This window comes from Sorghum bicolor, chromosome 6 (genome assembly GCF_000003195.3).
Source record: "Sorghum bicolor cultivar BTx623 chromosome 6, Sorghum_bicolor_NCBIv3, whole genome shotgun sequence".
Taxonomy (NCBI): Eukaryota; Viridiplantae; Streptophyta; class Magnoliopsida; order Poales; family Poaceae; genus Sorghum; species Sorghum bicolor.
This window is the reverse complement of record NC_012875.2, coordinates 10,579,972-10,602,289: the sequence shown is the minus strand read 5'-3', so window position 1 is coordinate 10,602,289 and position 22,318 is coordinate 10,579,972. Positions and strand designations below refer to the sequence as shown.

General features: G+C 48.4%; 1 protein-coding gene across 1 annotated transcript in view; it reads left to right on the top strand.

The window, feature by feature from the left end:
- LOC8085777 overlaps positions 1-22,318 on the top strand; it is a 40,331-nt gene that overhangs the window by 6,184 nt on the left and 11,829 nt on the right. The window contains exons 7-18 of the mRNA XM_002447533.2: positions 1,913-2,021; positions 2,106-2,229; positions 2,304-2,490; positions 2,580-2,893; positions 9,611-9,699; positions 9,784-9,854; positions 10,565-10,675; positions 11,277-11,339; positions 12,036-12,173; positions 17,195-17,300; positions 17,392-17,463; positions 17,738-17,784. Coding sequence (XP_002447578.1) covers positions 1,913-2,021; positions 2,106-2,229; positions 2,304-2,490; positions 2,580-2,893; positions 9,611-9,699; positions 9,784-9,854; positions 10,565-10,675; positions 11,277-11,339; positions 12,036-12,173; positions 17,195-17,300; positions 17,392-17,463; positions 17,738-17,784 — 1,431 coding nt within the window. The remainder of the gene's footprint in view (positions 1-1,912; positions 2,022-2,105; positions 2,230-2,303; positions 2,491-2,579; positions 2,894-9,610; positions 9,700-9,783; positions 9,855-10,564; positions 10,676-11,276; positions 11,340-12,035; positions 12,174-17,194; positions 17,301-17,391; positions 17,464-17,737; positions 17,785-22,318) is intronic.

The following is a 22,318-nucleotide window of genomic DNA, read 5'->3' as shown; positions in this document are numbered from 1 at the left end:
CCGTTTGTCAGCGCAACAAGACGGAACATCTCCATCCGGCTGGCCTTTTTCAGCCTTTACCGGTGCCGAGTCATGTCTGGAGTGACATAGCCATGGACTTCGTGGAGGGCTTTCCGTGGGTGGGTGACAAGTCTGTCATTTTGACCATCGTCGATCGGTTCTCCAAGATGGCTCACTTCGTGGCCTTGAGCCATCCCTACTCCACGCAGTCCATGGCCCGGGCGTTCTTTGACAATATCGTCCGGCTCCATGGCTTTCCGTGCTCCATCGTGAGCGATCGTGACACGATCTTCACCAAACACTTCTGGGAGGAATTGTTTAAGTTGGCTGGCGTCAAGCTCCTGCGCAGCTCGGCCTTCCATCCTCAGACGGACGGCCAATCGGAGGTCTCCAACCGCATTATTGTCATGTATCTGCGGTGTCTCGCCGGCGATCGCCTCTGTTTGTGTTTGCAGTGGCTTCCATGGGTGGAGTTCTGTTTCAACACTTCCTACTAGCCCGCTCACACTGTTTGAGGTCGTTCATGGCCAGCCACCACCAGCTCTGATGTCTTACACACCGGGCGCGGCGCATGTGGCTGCAGTGGATCAGCAACTTCGGGATCGTGAATTTTTCTGGCTGAGATTCGGGAGCGTCTCATCCTCGCTCAGGACACCATGCGGGAGCAACAGAATCAGAAGTGCCGCCATGTGGAGTTTGCTGTTGGTGACTGGGTGCTGCTACGCCTCCAGCAGCGCGGCTGCTGCTCCTTCTAAGCTCGGTCTGCTTCGGGCCCTATCAGGTCATCGAGCGACTTGGCACTGTTGCTTACTGCTTGCAGCTACCACAGAAGGCACGCATCCATGATGTCTTCCATGTCGCCTCGCTGAAAAAGTTCAACGGGGATCCCCCTGCTGCCATCATGCTATTGCTGCCCATCCTTCGGGGCCGTGTGGTGCCTACACCATCCCAGGTGGTTCGAGCTCGTTTGAACCGTGGTCGTTGGGAGCTCTTGGTACATTGGGTCGATTGGGATGGCTGTTCTGCTGCTGATGCTACTTGGGAGCCGCTTGCTGATTTCAAAGAGTGATTCCGGCGCTCCAGCTCGCGGACGAGCTGTTTGTCAGAGAGGAGGGAAATGTTGTGGACTCCTTAGGCCGCCAATATAGGCGCTGGGTGAGGAAGGCCACGGTCATGGCCAGCAGTGGCTAAGGCCTTTTCAGTTTTAGTAAGAGAATAATTAGGGAGGGTTTTTAGGATCTGGACCATTGTCTGTTAGGAAGGAAATGCACCTGGACTATAAAGGATGCACTTAGGAATGTAATCTATCATCATCGAAGAAGAATAGAACCTCCCAGTGGGTGGGTTCCTCGTCGACGGTGGCTGCATGCGGTTCAGCTGCTGCCGCCGGCGATCTCCCCACCGCGCCATTGCCTGGCTACCTTCTCCAATCTCCTCTGCGCTCTCCTTGACGGCCACGCCGTATCAGTTATTGAGGTCAGTAGCAGCATTTTATTACTTTAAGGACAAATATGACCAAATATGAACCATGACACTACTGCGGTTAAGTTTGGATACAAGTGTGCTGTGAGCAATGTTTAGGGATGTGGTTCTTGCCCTGTTTTGCTAGGGTTGTGCCACCCATATTGTTGTTACCCAGTTTTGCTAGGGGTGTGCCACCCATATTGTTGTTACCCAGTTTTTCTAGGGGCAGACACCATATTGTGCTTACCCTGTTTTGCTAGGGGTGTGCCACCCATATTGAAATATAGGCATATTCTGAAGATAGTTATTTGCTTGTCTCACACGGGTATTCTAATCGCATCATTCATTTGTTTGCCCACTAAAAGTTTGGACTAGTTGAGCTTTTGAGGTTTGTTGTGCATCGATCCCTTGTTTACTAGCTTCCTCTCATCCCCTTTGTTCTATGCAGGATGAGGTCACTTCCTTTCCTCTTTATGTTGAGGCCTTAAAGTTTGCTTTCCATGAGGATAGCATGATTCGAGTTGCTATACGTACCTTGACACTCAATGTCTATCATGGTAAGTTGGTAAGCCCTTGGTGTCCATTATGAATGCTTGTGTCCTGTATCCACTTTTGCTTATTGGGCAATTCTTTGTTTTCAGTTGGAGATGAATCTGTTAACAGATTCGTTTCCCGTGTGCCTCTATCAGATTATTTTTCAGACATAGTTCAGCATTTTCAGAAGCAGTGCATTGACTTGGATAAGTTGGTTGCACACTCTTCACGGTAACTTACTGACATCACTAGAATGGGTTTTTTTTGTGTTAATTCCTTATGCTGGATTATTTATTTTATTACAGAAATGCGAATTCTTCTTTGCCAATGCCTTCTGTTGAAGATGCAATTGTGCAAATTGAAGACACACTGTATTATTTCAGTGATGTTATGTCTTCTGGTATTCCTGATCTTGAAAGGTTCATCACTGAAAATATCTTGCAAGTTCTGGTATTTCGGTTCTTATTCCCATCATTGCAGAGGCAGAGCACAGTAAGTGCTGAGAAACATTTTACATATTATCTCATCTACTTCTGCGTTGGCTTCTTATTTCTTATATTTCTTATAATTTTTTTATTTAGGATTTGGACTTAAGTGTCACTACATCAATGTATCTACTTTGTTGTATACTACACATTTTTAAGAATAAGGATATGGCAAGTACTGTAGCTGCTGCCCTTTTTCATCAACCTGATGGCCTTTATGATAAGGAACAAGGGACACCTAATGGGTTTACATCTGAGCATGATAATTGCAAATTTGAGAATTATTGCACTACTTCCTCTGCTGTCGAGCAATCAAATGAGGATGAGCCAAATTCTTTGTCTTCTGTTAGTTGGAAACGCTTGCCCAACAATTCACCGCCAAGTGATTGCTGCCAAGGCAACACACCAAGGTATGTTACTGTAGCTGGAAGGTGTTTCCATTATGCAAGTTTGACCTATTCATACTTTATTTGTTCAATGATGGAGGATAAATGCCATATGTAAGATAACAAAATGCACGCTTTTATAGGACTGGGCATTCGGTTTTTTTTGGTTTGTTCGGTTCGGTTTCGAGTGCTGCAGTTACATTTTCGAGTGCTGCAATATTCTAATGGCATGCCTTATGCCTTACTAATAATGCTGCAAAGTGAAAGTGTCTTCTTAGGCCCTTTTTCAAAGAGCTCCAGCTCACATTTATGTAAGATCTGGAGTTTGTATGCTAAAAGCCTAACGTAAAGTGGTTTAGATCTCTAAAATGTAAAGAAAGTGAATCACCTAAAGATTTTGTTGTACCCCCTGTTGGTCCCCACAATCAAGGTTCAGGTAAGCTGCTAAGCTACCTTCAGGTAAGCCCTTTGAGCTCAGCACACACACCCTGTTTCACCATTGGCTGATACTGAACCTCTGAATGTGGCAAACTAGAAGCCTTTTCTTCATTGCACCCTTGGTGTTATGACCGGCGTCCAGTACTCACGAAGGAAGAAGCCCATTAGTGGGTAATTAGGCACCTGCTGCTCGCCAACGCAGGGACAGACCTCGTCCTCCGATCACTCACCCCTATAATCTCCGACAATTTCACGGTAGGATCCGCGTTCCTATCAATCTGGTATCAAAGATCTCAGGTTTGATGTCGACTTCTCTACCCAGCACCACCACCCACCTTCGCTGCCATCCACCCAAACCATGCCCACCACCACCACCGCCTTGATGGCCCCCACGACCGCAGCGCTGGGTTCCTCTAGGGCTCGTGCTGTCCATGTCGGTGTCTGCTCCTTCGTCCTCCGTCGTCCTGACTCCGAAGTAGTTGTCGGCAGCCATCTTGGAGCTCGGCCAGGCTGTAGCTGGCATCAGGGCCTTCCTTGCAGGGCCCTATGTGCCGCCATAGCTGCCCTAACTCCCACCACCGCTTACTCTGCCACCACTGTCGTCAGCTGCGTTCACGGCGCCCAAGCGTCGTACCAGTATGGGATGCCCTACGAGGGGTCTAGCATGACCGCGCTAGCGGCAACTCCATCCATGGGCGTTCCGCTACACCAGCTTCGGTTTCCACTGTCGCCATCGCCGATCCCCACCTGGACGCTCGGCTCATCCGCGCCCGTCTATACCATGTCACCTCCGTAGCCGTCCCTGCTTCCGGCGTCCGCCGAGGGTGCTACCATGGCCTATGGTGGCCTGTTTGCTCCAGGCGTCCTCTACAGGGGTGTTGACGGGCCCTGTAGCGTGGAACAGTCGTACACCGCCTCTCCGTGGCTGTCACACACGGGGGCTGCACCGATCATCTAGGGGCAGGAGCCACCTCTCCTGAAATTCTACAAATTGGGGTTCACCTACGACGCTAATTTACTGCGATCACTGTGAGCAGTTTTTACGGGGCCAGTGAACACTCGCGTCTGACCGCACATGGCTTGCCACCTACCACCTCTGGGGTATGGCCCGGACGTGGTATTACACCCTCGAGCAGGACGAGGGCAAGGACATGCCCCCATGGGAGCACTTCAGGGAGCTAGTGCCACCTTTGTTTCGGTCCTTCGCTCCGTGGGAGTCGACTGGCTGAACTGTACCGACTGCTGTTTATCTCCACCGTGCAGGACTTCGCTGACCGTTTCCAGGTAGTGCTTTGTCACGCTCGGGACATCTCGACACGACAGAAGGCCGAACTCTTCGTCGGTGGCCTTCGGAACATATCCAGGTGTATGTGGAGATGCGCAAACCTCCGGATCTTCAGACGGCCATGTATTTGGCTCGACACCTACACACGTGCCCAGCGTGGCTCTGACGGTTCCAGTACCAACGGTAGGCAATGCAGCGCTAGCCGCCCGCCCTTTTCGCCATCTCGCACCGGTGGAGTAGCAGGAACAACATCGCCAGGGCCTCTGCTAGAACGGGGTTCGCTTCTTCACCAAGCTCGACTTGCGTTCGAGCTACCACTAGGCACGGATGCACCCCGACGACATCGCCAAGATAGCTTTTAGAACTCACCACGGCCATTACGAATTATTGGTGATGCCCTTCGGCCTCTCCAACGCACTGGCGACGTTCCAGGTGTTGATTAACGATGTCCTTTGGCCCTACTTGCCAAGGTTTGTGCTGGTCTTTTTTGATGACATTCTCATCTACAGCCTTCGTGGTCGGAGCATCTGCAACACATCACCATCGTCCTCGACGAGCTTGGAGCGCATCGTCTCCACCTTATGTGCTCAAAGTGCTCGTTCGGGGCGACGTCCGTGGCCTATCTAGGCCACGTTATCTCCGCAGATAGCGTCGCCATGGATGCCGACAAGGTGGCGGCGGTCGCTGCGTGGCCCTCGCCGCGTTCAGCTCGGGGCCTCCTGGTCTTGGTAGGCTACTACCCGTAATTCATCCGGGAGTTTAGACTCATCGCCGCAACAAGACACGTTCACTTGGGACATGGGGGCGAGGAGGCCTTCCAGGCCCTTAAGCGCGCTCTCACGATCGGTCCCGTTCTCTAGATGCCTAACTTTGCAAGCTATTCATGGTGGACTGCGACGCGTCTTGCATGGATTTGGCGCCTTCCTCCATCAGGGTGCTGGACCTCTGGACCTCTCAAGTTCTTCAGTAGACCATTTGCAGGATGCCATCTCAAGCTTACCGCTTATGAGCGGGAGTCGGCTTGGTGCAAGCGGTGCGCCACTGGCGCCCATACCTGTGTGGTCGACATTTTCTTATTCGCACTGACCATTACAACTTGAAGTTTCTTCTTGATCAGCGCTTATCGACCGTTCCGCAGCATCAATGGATCAACAAGCTCTTCCACTTCGGCTTCACCATTGGGTTTCACCCGGGCACCTCAACTCCGTGGTCGATGCTCTGTCCCACTATGACGTCGAGCAGGAGGCCGCCGCGGACCAGTGTATGCTAGCTGGGCGTTGTCTCCGGCCCCTCTTCTGCCTTCATCGACGACATTCCCTACGCCACAATGATGGTGGCGGATGCCCAACTGCTGCTATGGCGCCTTGAGGCAGGCGAGCTGCGAGCACCCTGGCGCTTTGATGATAGGTTGCTCCTTCACGGGACCCGCATCTTTGTGCTGGATCACGGAGACTTGTGCCACCAGGTGCTCCTTCTGGCACACCCAACTGGCCATGAAGGCGCACAAAAGACGTTGCATCACCTCTGCTCCGACTTCTTTGTTCCAGACGACCGCATGCTAGTGCAGGACTGGATGCGGTCCTGCAGCACCTACTAGAGCAGCAAGACGGAGACCCTGTTGCCCGTGGGGCTGCTACAGCCGCTGGAGGTGCCGTCCCAGGTGTGGGCGGATATCTCCATGGACTTCATTGAGGACCTCCCAAAGGTTGGTGGTTAGTCTGTCATTCTCACGATGGTCGATCGCTTCTCCAAGTACGCGCATTTTATTGCGCTTGGCCATCCCTACACGGTCACCTCCGTTGCTCGAGCTTTCTTCGACTGTGTCATCCGGCTCCACGAGTTTCGCTCTTCCATTGTCAGCGATCACGACATACTGTTTACTGGGCACGTCTGGCGTGACCTCTTCAAGATGGCAGGCGTCACGTTGCGCATGAGCACGGCCTTCCATTCGCAGACTGACGGCCAATCGGAGGTGGTGAACAAGGTGATTGCCATGTATCTGCGTTGTGTTACAGGTGATTGCCCGCAGGCAGGCATAGGCTTACAACACTTCCTTCCCGGGCTAGTACGGCAGGATAGGCGGCGGAACCGCGGAAGACGGCCGTAGGCCACCTCAAACAGGGCTGGTACATAGGGCGGTGTGGTGGCCTACGGCCGTCTTCCGTGGTTCTGCCGCCTATCCTGCCGTACTAGCCCGGGACGACGCGTACCGACGCTGCTGATGCTCTCCGCAGCTGTGATGAGATCCTCGCCGAGGTGCACCAACGTCTTTTGCAGGCGCAGTAGCTGTCCAGAAATACTATGACGCTGGTCACCGTGACGTTGAGTTCGCCGTCGACGATTGGGTCTAGCTGCAGCTGTTACACTAGACAGCGCAGTCCCTGGACCCTCAGGCTAAGCGCGAGCTGGGCCGCGCTACGTCGGACTGTTCTGCGTGCTGGAACGCATTTGTCGCGTTGCCTATTGTCTACAGCTGCCAAATGGCGCTCGCATCCACGACGTGTTCAATGTGGGGCTGCTCAAGAGGCACGCGGCGACCCTCCAGCAGTTCCGGGCGCCTGCCTCCGGTGTCGGACGGTCGCTTTCATCCCGAGCCGGAGCAGGCCCTGCAAGATCAGCAGCGCCGTGGTACATGGCGCATCCTGATGAAGTGGCGCGGCCTGCCTGCTGAAGAAGCCACCTGGGAGCCCTTGGAGGAGTTTCGCGTTCACTACCCCGACTTCCAGCTCGAGGACGAGCTGTTTGTGCAGGCGGGGAGAGATGTTATGACCGACGTCTAGTACTCGTGAAGGAAGAAGCCCATTAGTGGGTAATTAGGCGTCAGGATTAGGGGCTCAGGCCCAAGTTATCTTTTAGAATACATATATATATATATATATATATATATATATATATATATATATATATATATATATATATATATATATATATATATATACATACATACATACATACATACATATACATATAAGGATTAGGGGCTCAGGCCCAAGTTATCAAGAGCAATCTATTTTGCTCGGCTTCCTTTAGGGAGCTGGGAGCCACCCCTAAACCCTAGCCGCCTGTCTTCTTCCTGCTCGTGCAGCCCAGCCACGGCGCCTGCTGCTCGCCTACTCAGGGACAGACCTCGTCCTCTGATCACTCACCCCTATAATCTCCGACAAGTTCCCAGTAGGGTCTGCGTTCCTATCACTTGGTATATATACAGGCCTTGTACCAACTATAAGGTACACAAGGCATGGCTGAGTACAGCCCAACTACTACTAGTAGTGCTAGTACATTGCATACCTCAGCCGACTACCAACAATGGCTGATGTATTTGACTACCAACTACTGTACTAGATTTGGCCTATTGCCATACTCTTACAATGACCAAGAGCTGGCCGGTGCCTGCTCCTGATCTTGACAACAGAGGGAGAATGGATCAGCAGCAGATTATGTCTTACATTCTTCCCCTAATCCTGCTGCTAAGTCATGACCTCATCCATGTTGATCATCTTCCTCAGCTCCATGAACCTGAGGTGCCTGAGGAACTTGGCGAGGATGTCAACGAGCTGCCTGCCAGTCTCGACGAACTCGATGACGATCTATCCTCCATCGACGCAGTCCATGAGGAAGTGGAACTTTGCTTCCATTCTCGCAGCCTAGGAACACCATGGGAGTGCTCCTGTCCTCCAGCTTGCCGAGGAATGGCTTGGCGTTCGTCACGTGGCCGACGCACCCAAACATGCGCAAGAACGTGACATTCGGCTTGCGCCTGTTCCAAGCCTTGTACGATGTCCACCCCTCTAGAGCCTTGGTGGGCGAGCGGTTGAGTATGAACACCGCCGTGCTCACCGCCTCGCCCCGAAACTCTGCCGGCATCCGCTTCGCCTTCATCATCGAGCGGGCCATGCCGCCGCTCCACTATGCCGTTTTGCTGCGGTGAGTATGGCGCAGTTGGCGGCGCACCACCCCCTTCTCTGCGCAGTTGGCGGCGCACCACCCCCTTCTCTGTGCAGTTGGCGGCAAACTCCATCGGGGTGAACTTGCCGCCGCGATCTGTCCTGAGCACGTATAGCTGCTTGCCCGACTCCATCCTTGCTCGTTAAGAGCTGCAGCCACATGTACCAGCTGTGGTCGTCGACGAGTAGGATGAAGTAGCGCCTTCCCTCATGCGTAGCTGGCGTAATTGGCCCACAAAGATCCCCGTGGCCCAGCTCGAGCACCTCGGCCACGCGATACTTCGCCGCCTTGGGGAACGGCGACCTTCTCTGCTTTCCTGCCAAGCAGCTATCGCACAGCTCGCTGATGTGCTTGATGTGGGGCAGACCGCGCACCATCTTCTTCGACCGCTCAAGTGCATCAAAGCTGAGGTGCCTGAATCGGGCATGCCATAACCATGGCTCCTCCATGCACTGCGCTGCCAGGCACACTGGCTGCTCCACCTTCAGATCAAGCAGATACAACCGATTTCGGGACGGGACCGATTCAATTTAGCGAGCGCTCTCGATCCCTGTAAGCCCACAGAGAAAGGTATATCTATTATATTATCCCTATTGATAATATAATAGATATATCTTTTTCTCTGGGATTACATTTTCTTTTAAAAAATGGTTTAAATCGGCATACTATTAATCTTTTTCCTTAATAGGACAATCTTGAATTTATTACTATAAATGCTACAGAATTACAAGATTCTGTTTTCAGACTTCAGAGTTCAACAAACAACCACTTAAACGATGGCATCAACTACTATTACACAACTAGAATAAGTCTGAAACCAGACTGAGAGCACCCAGGGCTCCAGATCTGGCCAGTACAAGAACTAACTCCAAACTTTGCACAAAGCAATACAACTACATCAAAGCAAGCTCCATTCCTAAAAAGTAGCAATGAAAAGAATCTCCTCCAGTGATACATCTAAATAGTATGTTCCTCATCACAACTAGCATACTATTTAGATACTGGAGTATTGCTTTCCGCAGTTCACATATCAGATTATTGTATACATGCGTGTTGACTCCTGCAATTTTCAGGGAACACTTGCTGTCCTATATCACAGAAGGAGATGATTCACAAGCTTTGGGTTCATTGTGCTTATTCGCTACATTATTGCAGACGAAAGGTGTGCTTGACTATTTCTTATATGCTTATGCTTTTCACTGTCTCTTTCCCAGAAAATAATTGTAAGTAATTATTGGATTTATAGAACTTGATGAATCAATGCTGGATGCACTTGGAATCCTCCCTCAGAGAAAGCAGCATAAGAAACTTCTATTAGTAAGTATACTGTCACCTTCCCACTTTGAGAGAAAAACAGTTCTTTTACTTGTTTTCTTACTCTAGTGTGAAATGCACCCATGTTCTCCTCAACATTAGTCGACTATGTTGTTAGCATCCTAAAATTCTGACACCTTGTTTGTAGATGTCTATGTGAATGGTTATTGTGCTATATTTTTCATATTTTTTAAGTAGCTACAGTTTGTTCTATACCATGTGCAGGGTTTCTCTTACCATTAAAAATCACGTAAGGCAGCTAGTATAATGTTTTATGGGTAGTCATGATTGGTGTTAAATGTGTTGAAGTATAAAGTGGATTGCCCACCCCTTCCCAAAGGCTTAAGCGTTTGGGTTCATCTGGTTGGTGTATGAAACCTTACATGGTATCAAAGCCAGAGGTCATTTAAGTCCTCCGCTCCTATATTTCCACGTTTGAGCCTTGTCTGTGGCTGCATGTGAGTGGGAGTGTTGAAGTATAAAGTGGATTACCCACCTCTTCCCAAAGGCTTAAGCTTTGGGTTCATCTGGTTGGTGCATGCAACCTTATAAAATGGACAAGATTTGGCAGATTTATTGGCCCTTCATCGTTTTGCAGTCCCCTGTTCCTTTGTTCTAGTTATGTCTTAGTATTACCTCCTTTGTATTTGAAAACTTGATCATGATACTACATTTTGCTTTGATTTTCTGACACCTGTCTTCTCTACCTATAGCAAGCTTTAGTAGGTGAAGACCATGCTGAAAGGCAATTATTTTCATCAAGCAGCAGTCTAACTGATGACAGCATCTGTAGTGATTTTGATATTTATGTAAGGAAGCTTCAGGTACACCGCTGCTCTTTATCCCTACATTTTTTTCTCGAATACGCAGCCTATTGTTTCACTAAATTAGAAGAAATAAGGTGTACATGTCTTTACACACACATTATAATAAGCCTCTACATTAAAATGGAAAGAACAATCCGGCTGGCAAAACATGCTACCCTCATGAAGGACATGTACAATAATGCCGTGACTAGTGTCTGAACAAATGATGGTAACACAAATTACTTCCCGATTAAAATAGGACTTCGTCAAGGGTCAGCCTTGAGCCCGTATCTCTTTGCCTTGGTAATGGACGAAGTGACAAGGGACATTCAAGGGAATATCCTTTGTCTAGAAGATTTTATCTAGAAGATTTTATGGTATAATTTTGAGGTACTTATATGATTTTATATCTATTTTATAAAAGTATTGTTACGCATGGTGTCCACCAACTAATTTATCAAGAACTAGAGTGTCTTTCAGCAAATCGTTCGAAAATAGGTGTCCGCGAGCAAAGTGCCATCACTTGGCATGTCCAACAGCAAATTTTGCCTTTTTTTAATTGTTCTTTAGATTCTTAGTTTGTCAGGACATCCTTAATATACTATTTTCCTCTCTACAGGATAAATATGGGCTACAGTGTCACCATCCACGGCAAATGACTTCCAAAGCTCACAGATATCAGGTTTATTTGTTGATTCTCACACAAATTACCTGTTTGGTTCCTTTATCTGTGGAGTACTGGAGTGTGTTTTCTTGAAATAATAATGATGGCATCCTTCTTATTTGTGTAATTCGAATCAGAAAATAACATTGCTTTTATATCAATGCAGAAATAATATTTATTGCTTTCATTGAGAGCATGTGCATGTACCAAACACCTCTAGGCATCTTAACAAAATGTATCTTAAGGTGTTGGATGTGATGTGTCTCCAAATTACTTTAACTTTTCATCTAGGCTAATGTTACAGTTCATCCATTGAGATTTTGTGTTACCACTGTGGGCATCTCTATGTTGGGCATCCCAGTAACTGATATAACTTGTATTTTATTCATTTATTAGGATTATCTTGTAAGTTAGTAACCTAGAAAGGTTATTTTAAGTGACTGTTTGCAGCATTAGAATTTTTATCGAGACCTATCTGTGTCACAGATGCTGATCTCTTGGACTTAGTTAATGATATTGTATCTGCTTTCTAGTTTTAGTTATAGTTCTTCGTTAATGTTTGGAGGGTGATTGTGACACATGCTATCAACTTTAAAGTTACATTTAAAATAGACCTCTTGCTTTATGAGCCTTTTTTCTGAACACGTGATGCTTTATGATGTCATGGGATGCTTATGTGTTTCTTTGCCATTTATACACATTGATTGTTTGTAGGTGCTCGATGCTATAGTCAACCTTTTCTGCAGATCAAAGGTTTCTGCAGATGTTCGTTTGGTTGGTGGCTGGCTTTTCCGGCAACTGCTGCCCCATGGAGAGGAAGAATTCACTGCTTTTCATCTAAGGCGACTAAAGGTACATTCATACTGCCTTATCATTCCTGTAATACTTATGCTGGGGTTTAGAGATATAATAGCAGTCTGCTTCCTTGATTTCTTTCCCAGCAAAATGCAAGGGCAGAACTACGATTCTTTTCGTGTTTATTGTTATCAAATTTTGCTGTGAGAACACTTTTCTTGGAATCAGTTCATATCGGTGCCTCAACAAAATACAGTATAGTTTTAACTTTCTGTGGTCTATGTTATTGGTGCTGTAGTGACAATTCTTGCTTGTTCATTGAAGTAACATTGCCTCATCTCCTTATGTTTTTAAGCATTTTTCTTTGAATGCCATGAAATGTGTCTGGAACCTGTCAGATAAAAATATATTGGAGATGGGTTTCCACATTGATATTTTCTCTTCGGTTTCTTGCAACCCAGCTTTCTATCTTTCACTAGATGTTGCTTTTTCTGTTCAAAATTGCATATAAAGAAAACACAGTACCCCTGTTCCAAATTGTAAGTTGTTTTGTCTTTTCTAGGTACATAGCTTTTATTATGCATCTAGATATATGCTATGTTTGGATATATAGTAAAAACATTGTATCTAAAAATGCCAAAACGACTTACAATTTGGAAATTAGATGTGAGGTAAGCACTATTTTAAATTCCTAACTGGGCTTTAGGGCACTCCCAATGCAGAAACCAGCATGGTTTGTATCTCTATTAATTACCTTGCCAGGTAGACATTTTGCTGATGTGGCAAGTAATTTATTGAGAGATTAAAAATTAAAGAAACAGTTTCTAAAAAAAAACTGCGTCTTTATGCAAATCGATGGTAGAAGAAACTACAGGCACTGCATTGGGGAGGGCTGCTAGTTTTTCCTGTTGTTGGACATGGAGAACAGATTGGATGGAGGTAAGAAAGGGCCCCATACAAAAAATTCTGCATTGTGAATTGTGGTTTCCATGGGTAGTTTCTTAGGCTATGGAAAATATCCTGTAGTTTCTGCATTGAGAGTGCCCTTACCCATGTAAGACTAAGACATAATCTGCTGCTGTCTAGAAAAGTCTGCAAGAAATTGCAGACAAAACTTCTTTGCTACTGCAGTGCAAGTTCCTTGCAGCTGCAGGGCAATTTCCTAGCAAGGCTTAGCAGCCAAGTAGTACTGTAGAGTAGAGTAGAGTAGACTTGACTAGCAGTCAACCTTCTCCTGTGTAATTTCTAAGAAAGCCGCTAGGGCTGTTTTCTGAAGTCTCTGTCAGCTATAAATAGAAGGTAAAGGCACCAGCCTGAACCAGTTCAGTTGCCACAACCACAAGGGCAGAATCTTGGCCAACGCTAGAGTTTCTGCAGTGTATGTGTGTGCTGTTCTCACCCCTTCTACCTGTAGCCATAGTGAGTAGTGTGTGTGCTGGTAAGCTTACTGTTTGCTTGTGTAGGAATCTTAGGGACTAACAAGTGGTATCAGAGCTGTACAGCTGTGTTGCCGGACTTACCGCCGGCGATGGCACCTGGCTCAGAGACGGCTGACAGCAGCAGTGTTGCTGGGGCTGCCCAGCCACGACAGGAGGTCGTTGTGCACACCGTGCGAGAGGTCAGCGGCATAAGTTGGCCGATGCTGACTCGCACCAACTATGGCGAGTGGGCGGTGACCATGAAGGTCAAGCTCAGAGCCCGACGGCTCTAGAATGCCATTGACAAGGGCACCGACAATGAAGACGACATGTCAACGATGGAGTGCCAAGGAGGAGGTGGCATTCCAAGGAGGAGGTGGCGCTGGAGTGCGCGCTGCTGCTGCTAGACAGCAGTCTCCACCAGCAGCAGCGCATTCACCTCCACCACAGTCCCCTGTGACAGCAAGATAGGCGACACCACCACTGGAATTCGCTTCTCCACCCACTGACATCAATGAGTATGTGGACGCCTTCCATGACGGTGATGAGGTTCAAACGGGTGGGCAACATCGTCGGCGAAGGGCGAGCTCCTGGGTTGGCCAGTCGGCTTCTGGATGACCCAAAGCTACTCCTTGTTAGCACCGAGGAGCCACCAACGTTCATAGTGGCTGAACATGATGCCAATTGGCGCCGGGTAATGTTGGAGGAGATGAGGGCGATCGAGGACAATGGGACATGGGAGCTAGTGCATCCAATGGCGGGTTGCAGACCGATTGGACTAAAGTGGGTCTGCATGGTGAAGTGGGATGAGCGCAGTGCTATTGTCAAGTATAAGGCCCAACTTGTTGCCCGCGGTTTTGTGCAGCGTGAGGGCATCGACTTCGAGGAAGTCTTTGCTCCGGTGGCGCGAATGGAGTCCATTCGCTTGCTGTTGGCTATGGCAGCAGGGAAGGATGGCTTGTGCACCACCTCGACGTCAAGTTTGCGTTCCTCAACGGCGAGCTTGTGGAGACAGTCTTCGTCCAGCAAGCTTCGGGCTTCACCATTAAGGGCGCTAAGCAAAAGGTGCTCAAGCCGTGCAAGGCGCTCTATAGGCTGCGACAGGCCCCTCGGGCGTGGAACGCCAAGCTCGATGCTACCTTGGGCGAGCTTGGGTTCACTCGCTGCTCCACAGAGCATGTGCTCTACACGCGGTGACGGGGGAAGGAGGAGCTTGTCGTCGGCGTGTATGTGGACGATTTGATCATCATTGGAGCGCGAGCAGAGGACATTAATCGCTTCAAGTGTGAGATGATAGCTCGCTTCAAGATGAGCAATCTCGGCGCGCTCTCCTACTACCTCGGCATTGAGGTGAGGCAGGGGAAGGAGCACATCTCCCTGGGTCAGCATGCCTATGCAGAGAAGCTGTTGGAGTGTGGCCGGCATGGTAGACTGCAAGCCGAGTGCGACTCCGAGGGAGGAGCGGCTGAAGCTGAGCAAGCACAACACCGTTGCATAGGTGGACGCGATGTGCTACCGAAGCATCGACGGCGGCCTACGCTACCTCACTCATACCCGGCTGGACGATTAGGCTGCAGAGACTATTGATCATCTCTTAGTCCTTCCTGTCTTTGCAAGAGAGTTCTGGTTTCAGCTTTTTTCTCAGATTGGACTCCGAGCCTACTCCCCACAGCCCACAGATATATCTTTCCATAACTGGTGGGAAAGAGTGAGCAATGCTGCTGGTGAGATATTAAGGAAAGGAATTAATTCTCTCATAATCTTGGGAGCATGGACCTTATGGACACACCGGAACAAATGTGTTTTTGATGGTGCGGCTCCAAGTGTTGCTGGTGCACTTGCTGTAGCTGAAGATGAAAGAAGGTCGTGGTCTTTGGCTGGGGCTCGAGGGCTTTCCCTCTTGGCTACCTTCGCTTCGGGTGCTTAGTGCCCAGTGCCCTGTGTGTGCGTTGGGTCGGATTCAGTCTCTCTGTCACAGGCGCGTTGTTAGCAGCAGTGTAGTGTTCTTGTGAGGTTAGAGCTATGTGTGTGTGTGTGTGTGTGTGTGTTTGTGTGGATATTTTTTGTGTGTGTTGTATGGGTTCTTGTCCCATTTTTTATCTTCTTAATATAATGATGCGCAGCTCTCCTGCGTTTTTCGAGAAAAAATTGCGTTTGCGGTTGGGTACGTTAGCCGTTTCATGGAGGACCCACGTGAAGATCATTGGACGGCGTTCAAGAGGCTGCTGCGCTACGTCAAGGGGTCGCTTGATCAATCGATCATCTTCCCCAAGCGTCACGGCAAAGGTGGGCTAAGGCTCATGATCTTCAACGAGGCACCTCAACACTGAAGAAGGTGAGCCGGAGCTCACTGGCGATGCAGACATGGCAGACGACATTGATGGTCGACGGAGCACCTCCGGTATGCTTGTCTTCCTTGGAGCAGCCCCATTGCTTGGCAGTCGCTGAAGCAAAAGATCGTAGCGCTGTCGACATGTGAGGCGGAGTATGTCGCAGTAGTCATGGCGGTGTGCTAGGCTGTTTGGTTGCACTGGCTGTTGGGCGAGCTGACTGGCGAGGAAGCTCACCCGCCAGTTCTAATGGTGGACAATCAGCCTGCCATTGCTCTCGCCAAGAACCCTTCCTCCATGACCGGAGCAAGCACATCGACATCAAGTTCCACTTCCTCCGGGACTGCGTCGATGGAGCACCGTCATCGAGTTTGTCGAAACCGGCAGACAGCTCGCTGACATCCTCAACAAGTCACTCGGGCGCCTACGGTTCATGGAGCTAAGGAAGATGTTTGGCATGGATGTGGTCAAGGTTTTAGGTTAGCAGCAGGATTAGGGAAAGAATTGTAAGATAATCTGCTGCTATCTAGAAAAGTCTGCAAGAAATTGCTGACAAAACTTCTTGCTACTGTAGGGCAAATTTCCTAGCAAGGCTTAGCAGCCAAGTAGGACTGTAGAGTAGAGTAGACTAGACTTGACTAGCAGTCAAGCTTCTCTTGTGTAATTTGTAAGAAAGCCACTATGGCTGTTTTCTGAAGTCTTTATCAGCTATAAATATCAGCTATAAATAGAAGGTAAAGGCACCAGCCTAAACCAGTTCAGTTGCCACGACTGCAAGGGCAGAACCTTGGCCAACGCTAGAGTTTCTGAAGTGCATGTGTGTGTGTTGTTCTCACCCAATCTTTTACCTCTAGCCATAGTGAGTGAGTGTTTGTGCTGGTAAGCTTACTGCTTACCTGTGCATGAATCCTAGGGACTAACAACCCAGGCGTATAGAAGCCTTACAGAGAAGTGAGGGGGTGTTTAGTTCCCTTTTTTCCCAAAAACTTTTGGGTTTTGCTCCATCATTTTGCATAATGGAACTAAACACCATGAATTTTTTGGCAAAAAGGTGGTTATTTTCCATTTTGGATTTTGGCCTCAAGAGGCTCTCATGAGGGCAATAAATTCTGTATTTTGGATGGAACTAAACATGACCCTGAAAATTTTGGCATTTTACATTTCATCACTCCAAAGTAGTTGGCTTTTTGCATTTTGTATTCTATGGGGAACTAAACACCCCCTGAAATGGCTTTCTTAAATGTTTATCCTATTGAATCAGCCTTACCAGAGATGTAGACATATTAATAGTGTTCTTTGCCTCCTGCTGATTATTAAGTGCTATATGTAGGATTCACACAAGGATTGTAGCTCAAAGCTTTCTGAGGAATCTGGAGGATGCTGGTGTGACATGCTTCTTCCTATTGTTAAAGAAGCTTGGAGGAACTGCAAGAAAGGTAAATTTCAATCTTGATATGAATGTTATCTGTTTTTATGTGTTCTGTACGTAACATTCGCACCTAATATTTGTGTTTTTTTTGGAGTTAGCAATTGAGGCATCTTCACCACCAAAAGGATCCAAATCTATTATTGTACCCATGGATTTGTGTTCATTTGGAGGTCAGTATTAGAGCATAAACATGCTTCTGTATTAGCAGAGATTACAAGGATTTATAGGAGAAGCTAAGGTAGTAATTAAGAAAGGGGGAGAATCCCAGACAACACACCAGGAAAGAATCCCAGGCAACAGCATGCAGGCAATAAGCACAGTATTAAACATGCTAATAGTTAGGACTAATTGATATATTATTCTCGGCCCAAATTATGTCTTACGAATACAGTGATAAGTTTCCATAAACTTGTGATGTACTGAGTCTTATGGACTGTATTTCAGGTGATTCTTCTGTTGCCATCGCAGAGGGAATCTATGAGATGGTTAAGGTATGGATGGATCATTATTAGTTGATATCCCACGTATTGCCTTTTCCCCTAAAATGTGTACAATTCCAAATCACAAGCTTGTTCTGTCCTCCCATTGGATAAGGAGCTCTTAATAATAATAATCATGAATGGAAGTGAATGTTATCTTTACCTTCCCAAGCAGTGCTTAATGCTTATATGGTCAAACTACACCTTACTGAGATTATTAATTGTTAGCAGATCTCACATGAAAGCGCTTACCATTGTTCGCACATATCTCACAAGAAAGTGCTTACCAGCGGTAGCCTTCATATGCAGTTGAACTATCCAATATCAAACAAGAAACAAGTTGTTCATATTCATGCATTGTTTCTAAAGATGCTTTATTCAGATTTGCTTCTGAATTTTGCCTTCTAAATGCATGAAGTTTGTAGTCATTTTTGTATTTTGTGACCATTGAGCAAGTGACACAATCGCATAATATCCCTTATTTGATTAGAAAATATGCAATTCAATTGAATGGCTAAGATGTACAACCAAATTTCTTAATAGAAAATGCCATAGCTTTTCCCTGGTGGTTATGCATGCTGGACTCTAGGAAATTGGGGCACAAAATACGATAAATCAATTGGATGTGCTCACACTCAGGAAAACTGAAGGAAAAAGTACACTTTACTCTTCTGAAGTGAGTAGGATTTTATAGGGATAGTGAATAAATGAAAATTATAATTTAAGAGCTGGGGAATGAACAAAGGAGCATGACTGCAGAAATTTATCGACACATGTTATTACTAATTCCTCAACTGTCAAATGGTCATAATAATTTTTTATTTCTATTAAGCAAATTTTGTGATTGGAACACAATACCAAACACTAAATATTTTCATACATGCAGCATTGCATTCTTGCTAGTTGTAGAACTACGAAAGACGATGAAGACTGCCAAGAGGAAAGCCCACCCAAATACTTAGGATACTGATAGGAACCCTAGTCCTGCCTGACGTGGAGTGGAGGCTGTATGAGTGCGAGGAAGACGTCGTGGCCGCGCCGTGGCTGCTGCGCGCGGGGAGGAGTTAGGGCAGGGCGCAGGGTTTCTCCCGGCTCCCTTTGGGAAGACGGAAACAAAGATTTTTTCTGCTTAATTGATCTCAATAGTCTTTACAAGATTTTATAGCTCTCTCTCAAATAATAAATAACACCCACTAAAATTATATAATTAAGATAACTATGGGCCTTTAGTCCCTTGGCCGCAATGTTTTCTGATCGGCTTATCGTTTCTAATCGGTCTGGCACCGATCAGGACGATTAATTGACGATCAGGACGATTAATCGACTCCTGATCGGTCTAATCGTCCATTTAATCGTCCAGCATATAGCAGGACTATATAAGTATATATCATATATGCATGGTATATATGTGGAGAGGAGATGGCAGAGCAAAGCTGATTTAATGGCTCGCCTTCAGAGGAGGAGCTCATCTTCGTGCTCCCTTGGACCTGCAGCCTCCAGGTGGGGTAGAGGCTAGAGAGTAGGTGACCTTGCAGTTGCAGCAGAAGGGGCCAAGGGGGAGGAAGAAGCAGGCAGCAGGGAAGAGGAGGAAGCAAGCAGCAAGCAGCAACGGGCTGCTTGGATTGGAGCTGGAAGGGGGAGGAAGAAGCAGGCAGCAGGGAAGAGGAGGAAGCAGCAAGCAAGCAGCAAGCAGCACGAGCAGGAGCAGCAGCTCAGTAGCTGACGGCTGGAGTGGGAGTGAGGACTGAGAAGAGAGTGGGGGTGAAGTTATAAGGGAAACCCTAATGGGCCTGACCCAATTAAATATATCCCAGGCCAAAAGCAGCCCATCTGACAATCAACTCTGATCGGTCAGGAGCCTGATCGGACGAATAATCGTGATTAATCAACGATTAATTGGACGATCAGGTTTCTGATCGCTCTAATCGAATCGAAGGCCCTAATCGAGTGCTATAGACCGATAAGGACGATTAAACTGCAAGCGCCGTAGCAGGTCGGCGTTGATGAAGTTCGTTGTGGAGTCGGAGTCGAGTGGCGCGACGACACGGTGACCGTGGCCGGGGGTAGCATGGCACTCTTGGTCGAACCCCGACGATGGCGTAGAGGGAGACCGTGGGCGGACCCCCCTCTCCAGCGTGAGCGCACATGCAACTGCAGTCGTCGTCGGGTCCTTAAGCGACTCCTCTTCCAGGGCCACAACCACAACTTCTGCGGGAACGTCATCGGTGAGATAGTCTCCGTAGAAGATGCGCTGACACACGTGGCCACGGACATAGGCTCATCACAATTGTAGCGGAGCCCTTGGCACTATCGCTCCGCCTGCTCGGCCGGTGAGAGGCGACGGAAACGTGGGGCAGCCGCAGATGTGGACAAGGACGTCGGCTGCTGGGATGGCGCTGCGGAGCCCGCTGATGGCGCCGGAGGTGATCGGGGAAGGCTTGGAGTGCGACTGCCGCACGGCTGCGGTGCCAGAAGAAAAGCTGCCACGCGGTGTTCGAACGCCCGTGTCAAGTACATTGCTGTTTGAAGGTCGGGTGGGTGTCTGATCTCCACATCCACCTTGATGTGCTCGGGCAAACCACCCACAAACAACTTTGCCTTTTGGCGAGGGGAGAGGTCGTGGGCATGGCAGAGCACCGCGTTGTAGCGCTATGCGGACTCCTGGATGGTAGATTGGAACAGGAGATGGGCCAATTCGGCCAGCTAGTACCCTGCACCGGAGGGCCAAACTGCAGCTAGCATAGCTCGTGGAAACGCTCCCACGCTGGCATGCCCTCGTCTTGCTCCAGCGCATAGTACCAGGTCTGCGCTGCGCTGTGGAGGTGGTACGAAGCGAGCCAGGTATGATCCGAAGCCAAGGTGCGCTGGCCGCGGAAGAATTGCTTGCAGTTATTCAGCCAATTAAGAGAACCCACCCCGTCGTCATACGTCGAGAACTTGAGCTTGTAGAATTTGGGGGCCGCCTAGGTGGCCGATGCGTTGTCCTCGGCCGGAAAAGCAGCAGAGATGCCGCCACTCCCGAAGGACGAGGATGCCCCAGCGTGAGGAGCGCCCCCGTAGAAGAGGCTTCCATCAACACCGCCGTAGAAAACGCCGAAGGAGGGCGGTGGTGGAGCGCCGCAATAGGAAACGCCGAAGCTGGGGCCGTTGAGTGGCCCGATGTCGGGGTCAGCGATGTAGCCATCATGTAGACATGCGCTACCGCGGTGCTCATGGCCCACGACAACAGCGGCGATGGAGACGATGGCTAGCGCATGCGATGGAGCGGCACGCCTAACCTAGCCGGTTGGAGTGGGGGATGGTTGGGCGGTGGCGGCAGCTGGAAACTTGCCCTGGCCGCCTTCAGGCCAGCCATGTCCTAGGTGATCTGCCCGACCAGCCCTGCGAGGCCTTATAGGGTGAGCGGGTGCGCACTAGAGACCGACGTGCCTGAGACCAGAGGTTGGGAGGACCCCGACGATGCTTTGGTGGAGGACGATGGTGGGACGGTTGTGGAGGCCAGAGGACCAAACATCTTTGATACCAGGTTGATAAGAAGCATAGTCCTGCCTGACGTGGAGCGGAGGCTCTATGAGTGCGAGATCGGAGGTCAGGGTCTAAGAGTGCGAGGAAGACGGCGCGGTGGCGCCGTTGCTGCTGCGCGTGTGGAGTTAGGGCGGGGCATAGGGTTTCTCTCGACTCCCTTCGGGAAGCCAGAAACAAAGATTGTTTTTGCTTAATTGATTCTATAGTCTTTACAAGTCCTTTTGATTCTTATCTTCCTAGTAAACGGGGATCCGGAGCAATAGGTCGAATTTCTATATAATTTTTTTGTGTAAACAAAAGGGCTTATTGCTCTTTTTCGGTTTTCGTTTTCCTCGATAACTTTGAGGATCTCCTCTACCCCTTCCTCTTCCTCCTTCCTTCTTATCAATTCCTCTTCCTCCTTCCTTCTTTTCCATTCCGCTTCCCCTATTGTTCTTATCAATTCCTCTTCCTCCTTCCTTCTTTTCCATAAGAAGAAGTATTTGAAATGAAACAAATTCCTCTTCATTCTGTTGTGCTCAGCGAAGGAACTGCCTAAGCATACTTTTGCGGATCCAAACTTCTTTGTTCTTTCTAAGTCTTCTTCTTGCATATAAGAACGCAACTCTTGCAAAAACCCGGATTTGAGTAGTAAGCGGCATCCCCTCTGAGTTGTGAGTAAGCGGTATGCTCTTTTCTTTAATAAGGCAATTTTACCATAATCCAAAACCTATAGCCGATCCATCCATCCAAATTTATAACTCTCTCAAATAATAAATAACACCCTCTAAAAGATAACTATGGGTTTTTAGCCCCTTGGCCGACCGCAGCCCCTTAGCTACCACTGGGCTTATGGCAAGCATAGGGGATGCCGGTCATAACAGATACCCTCCATGGATCTCCAAGGACATAGAAACATTTTGCTGGTGGAAGCAACCAATGGGGGATGAAGAGATCTATATTAGCTGAATGGAGGAGTACAAACACTGTCTCTCATGATGCAAAGTGGCAGACTTTTGGCTGTGCTGAACAATTGCTATAA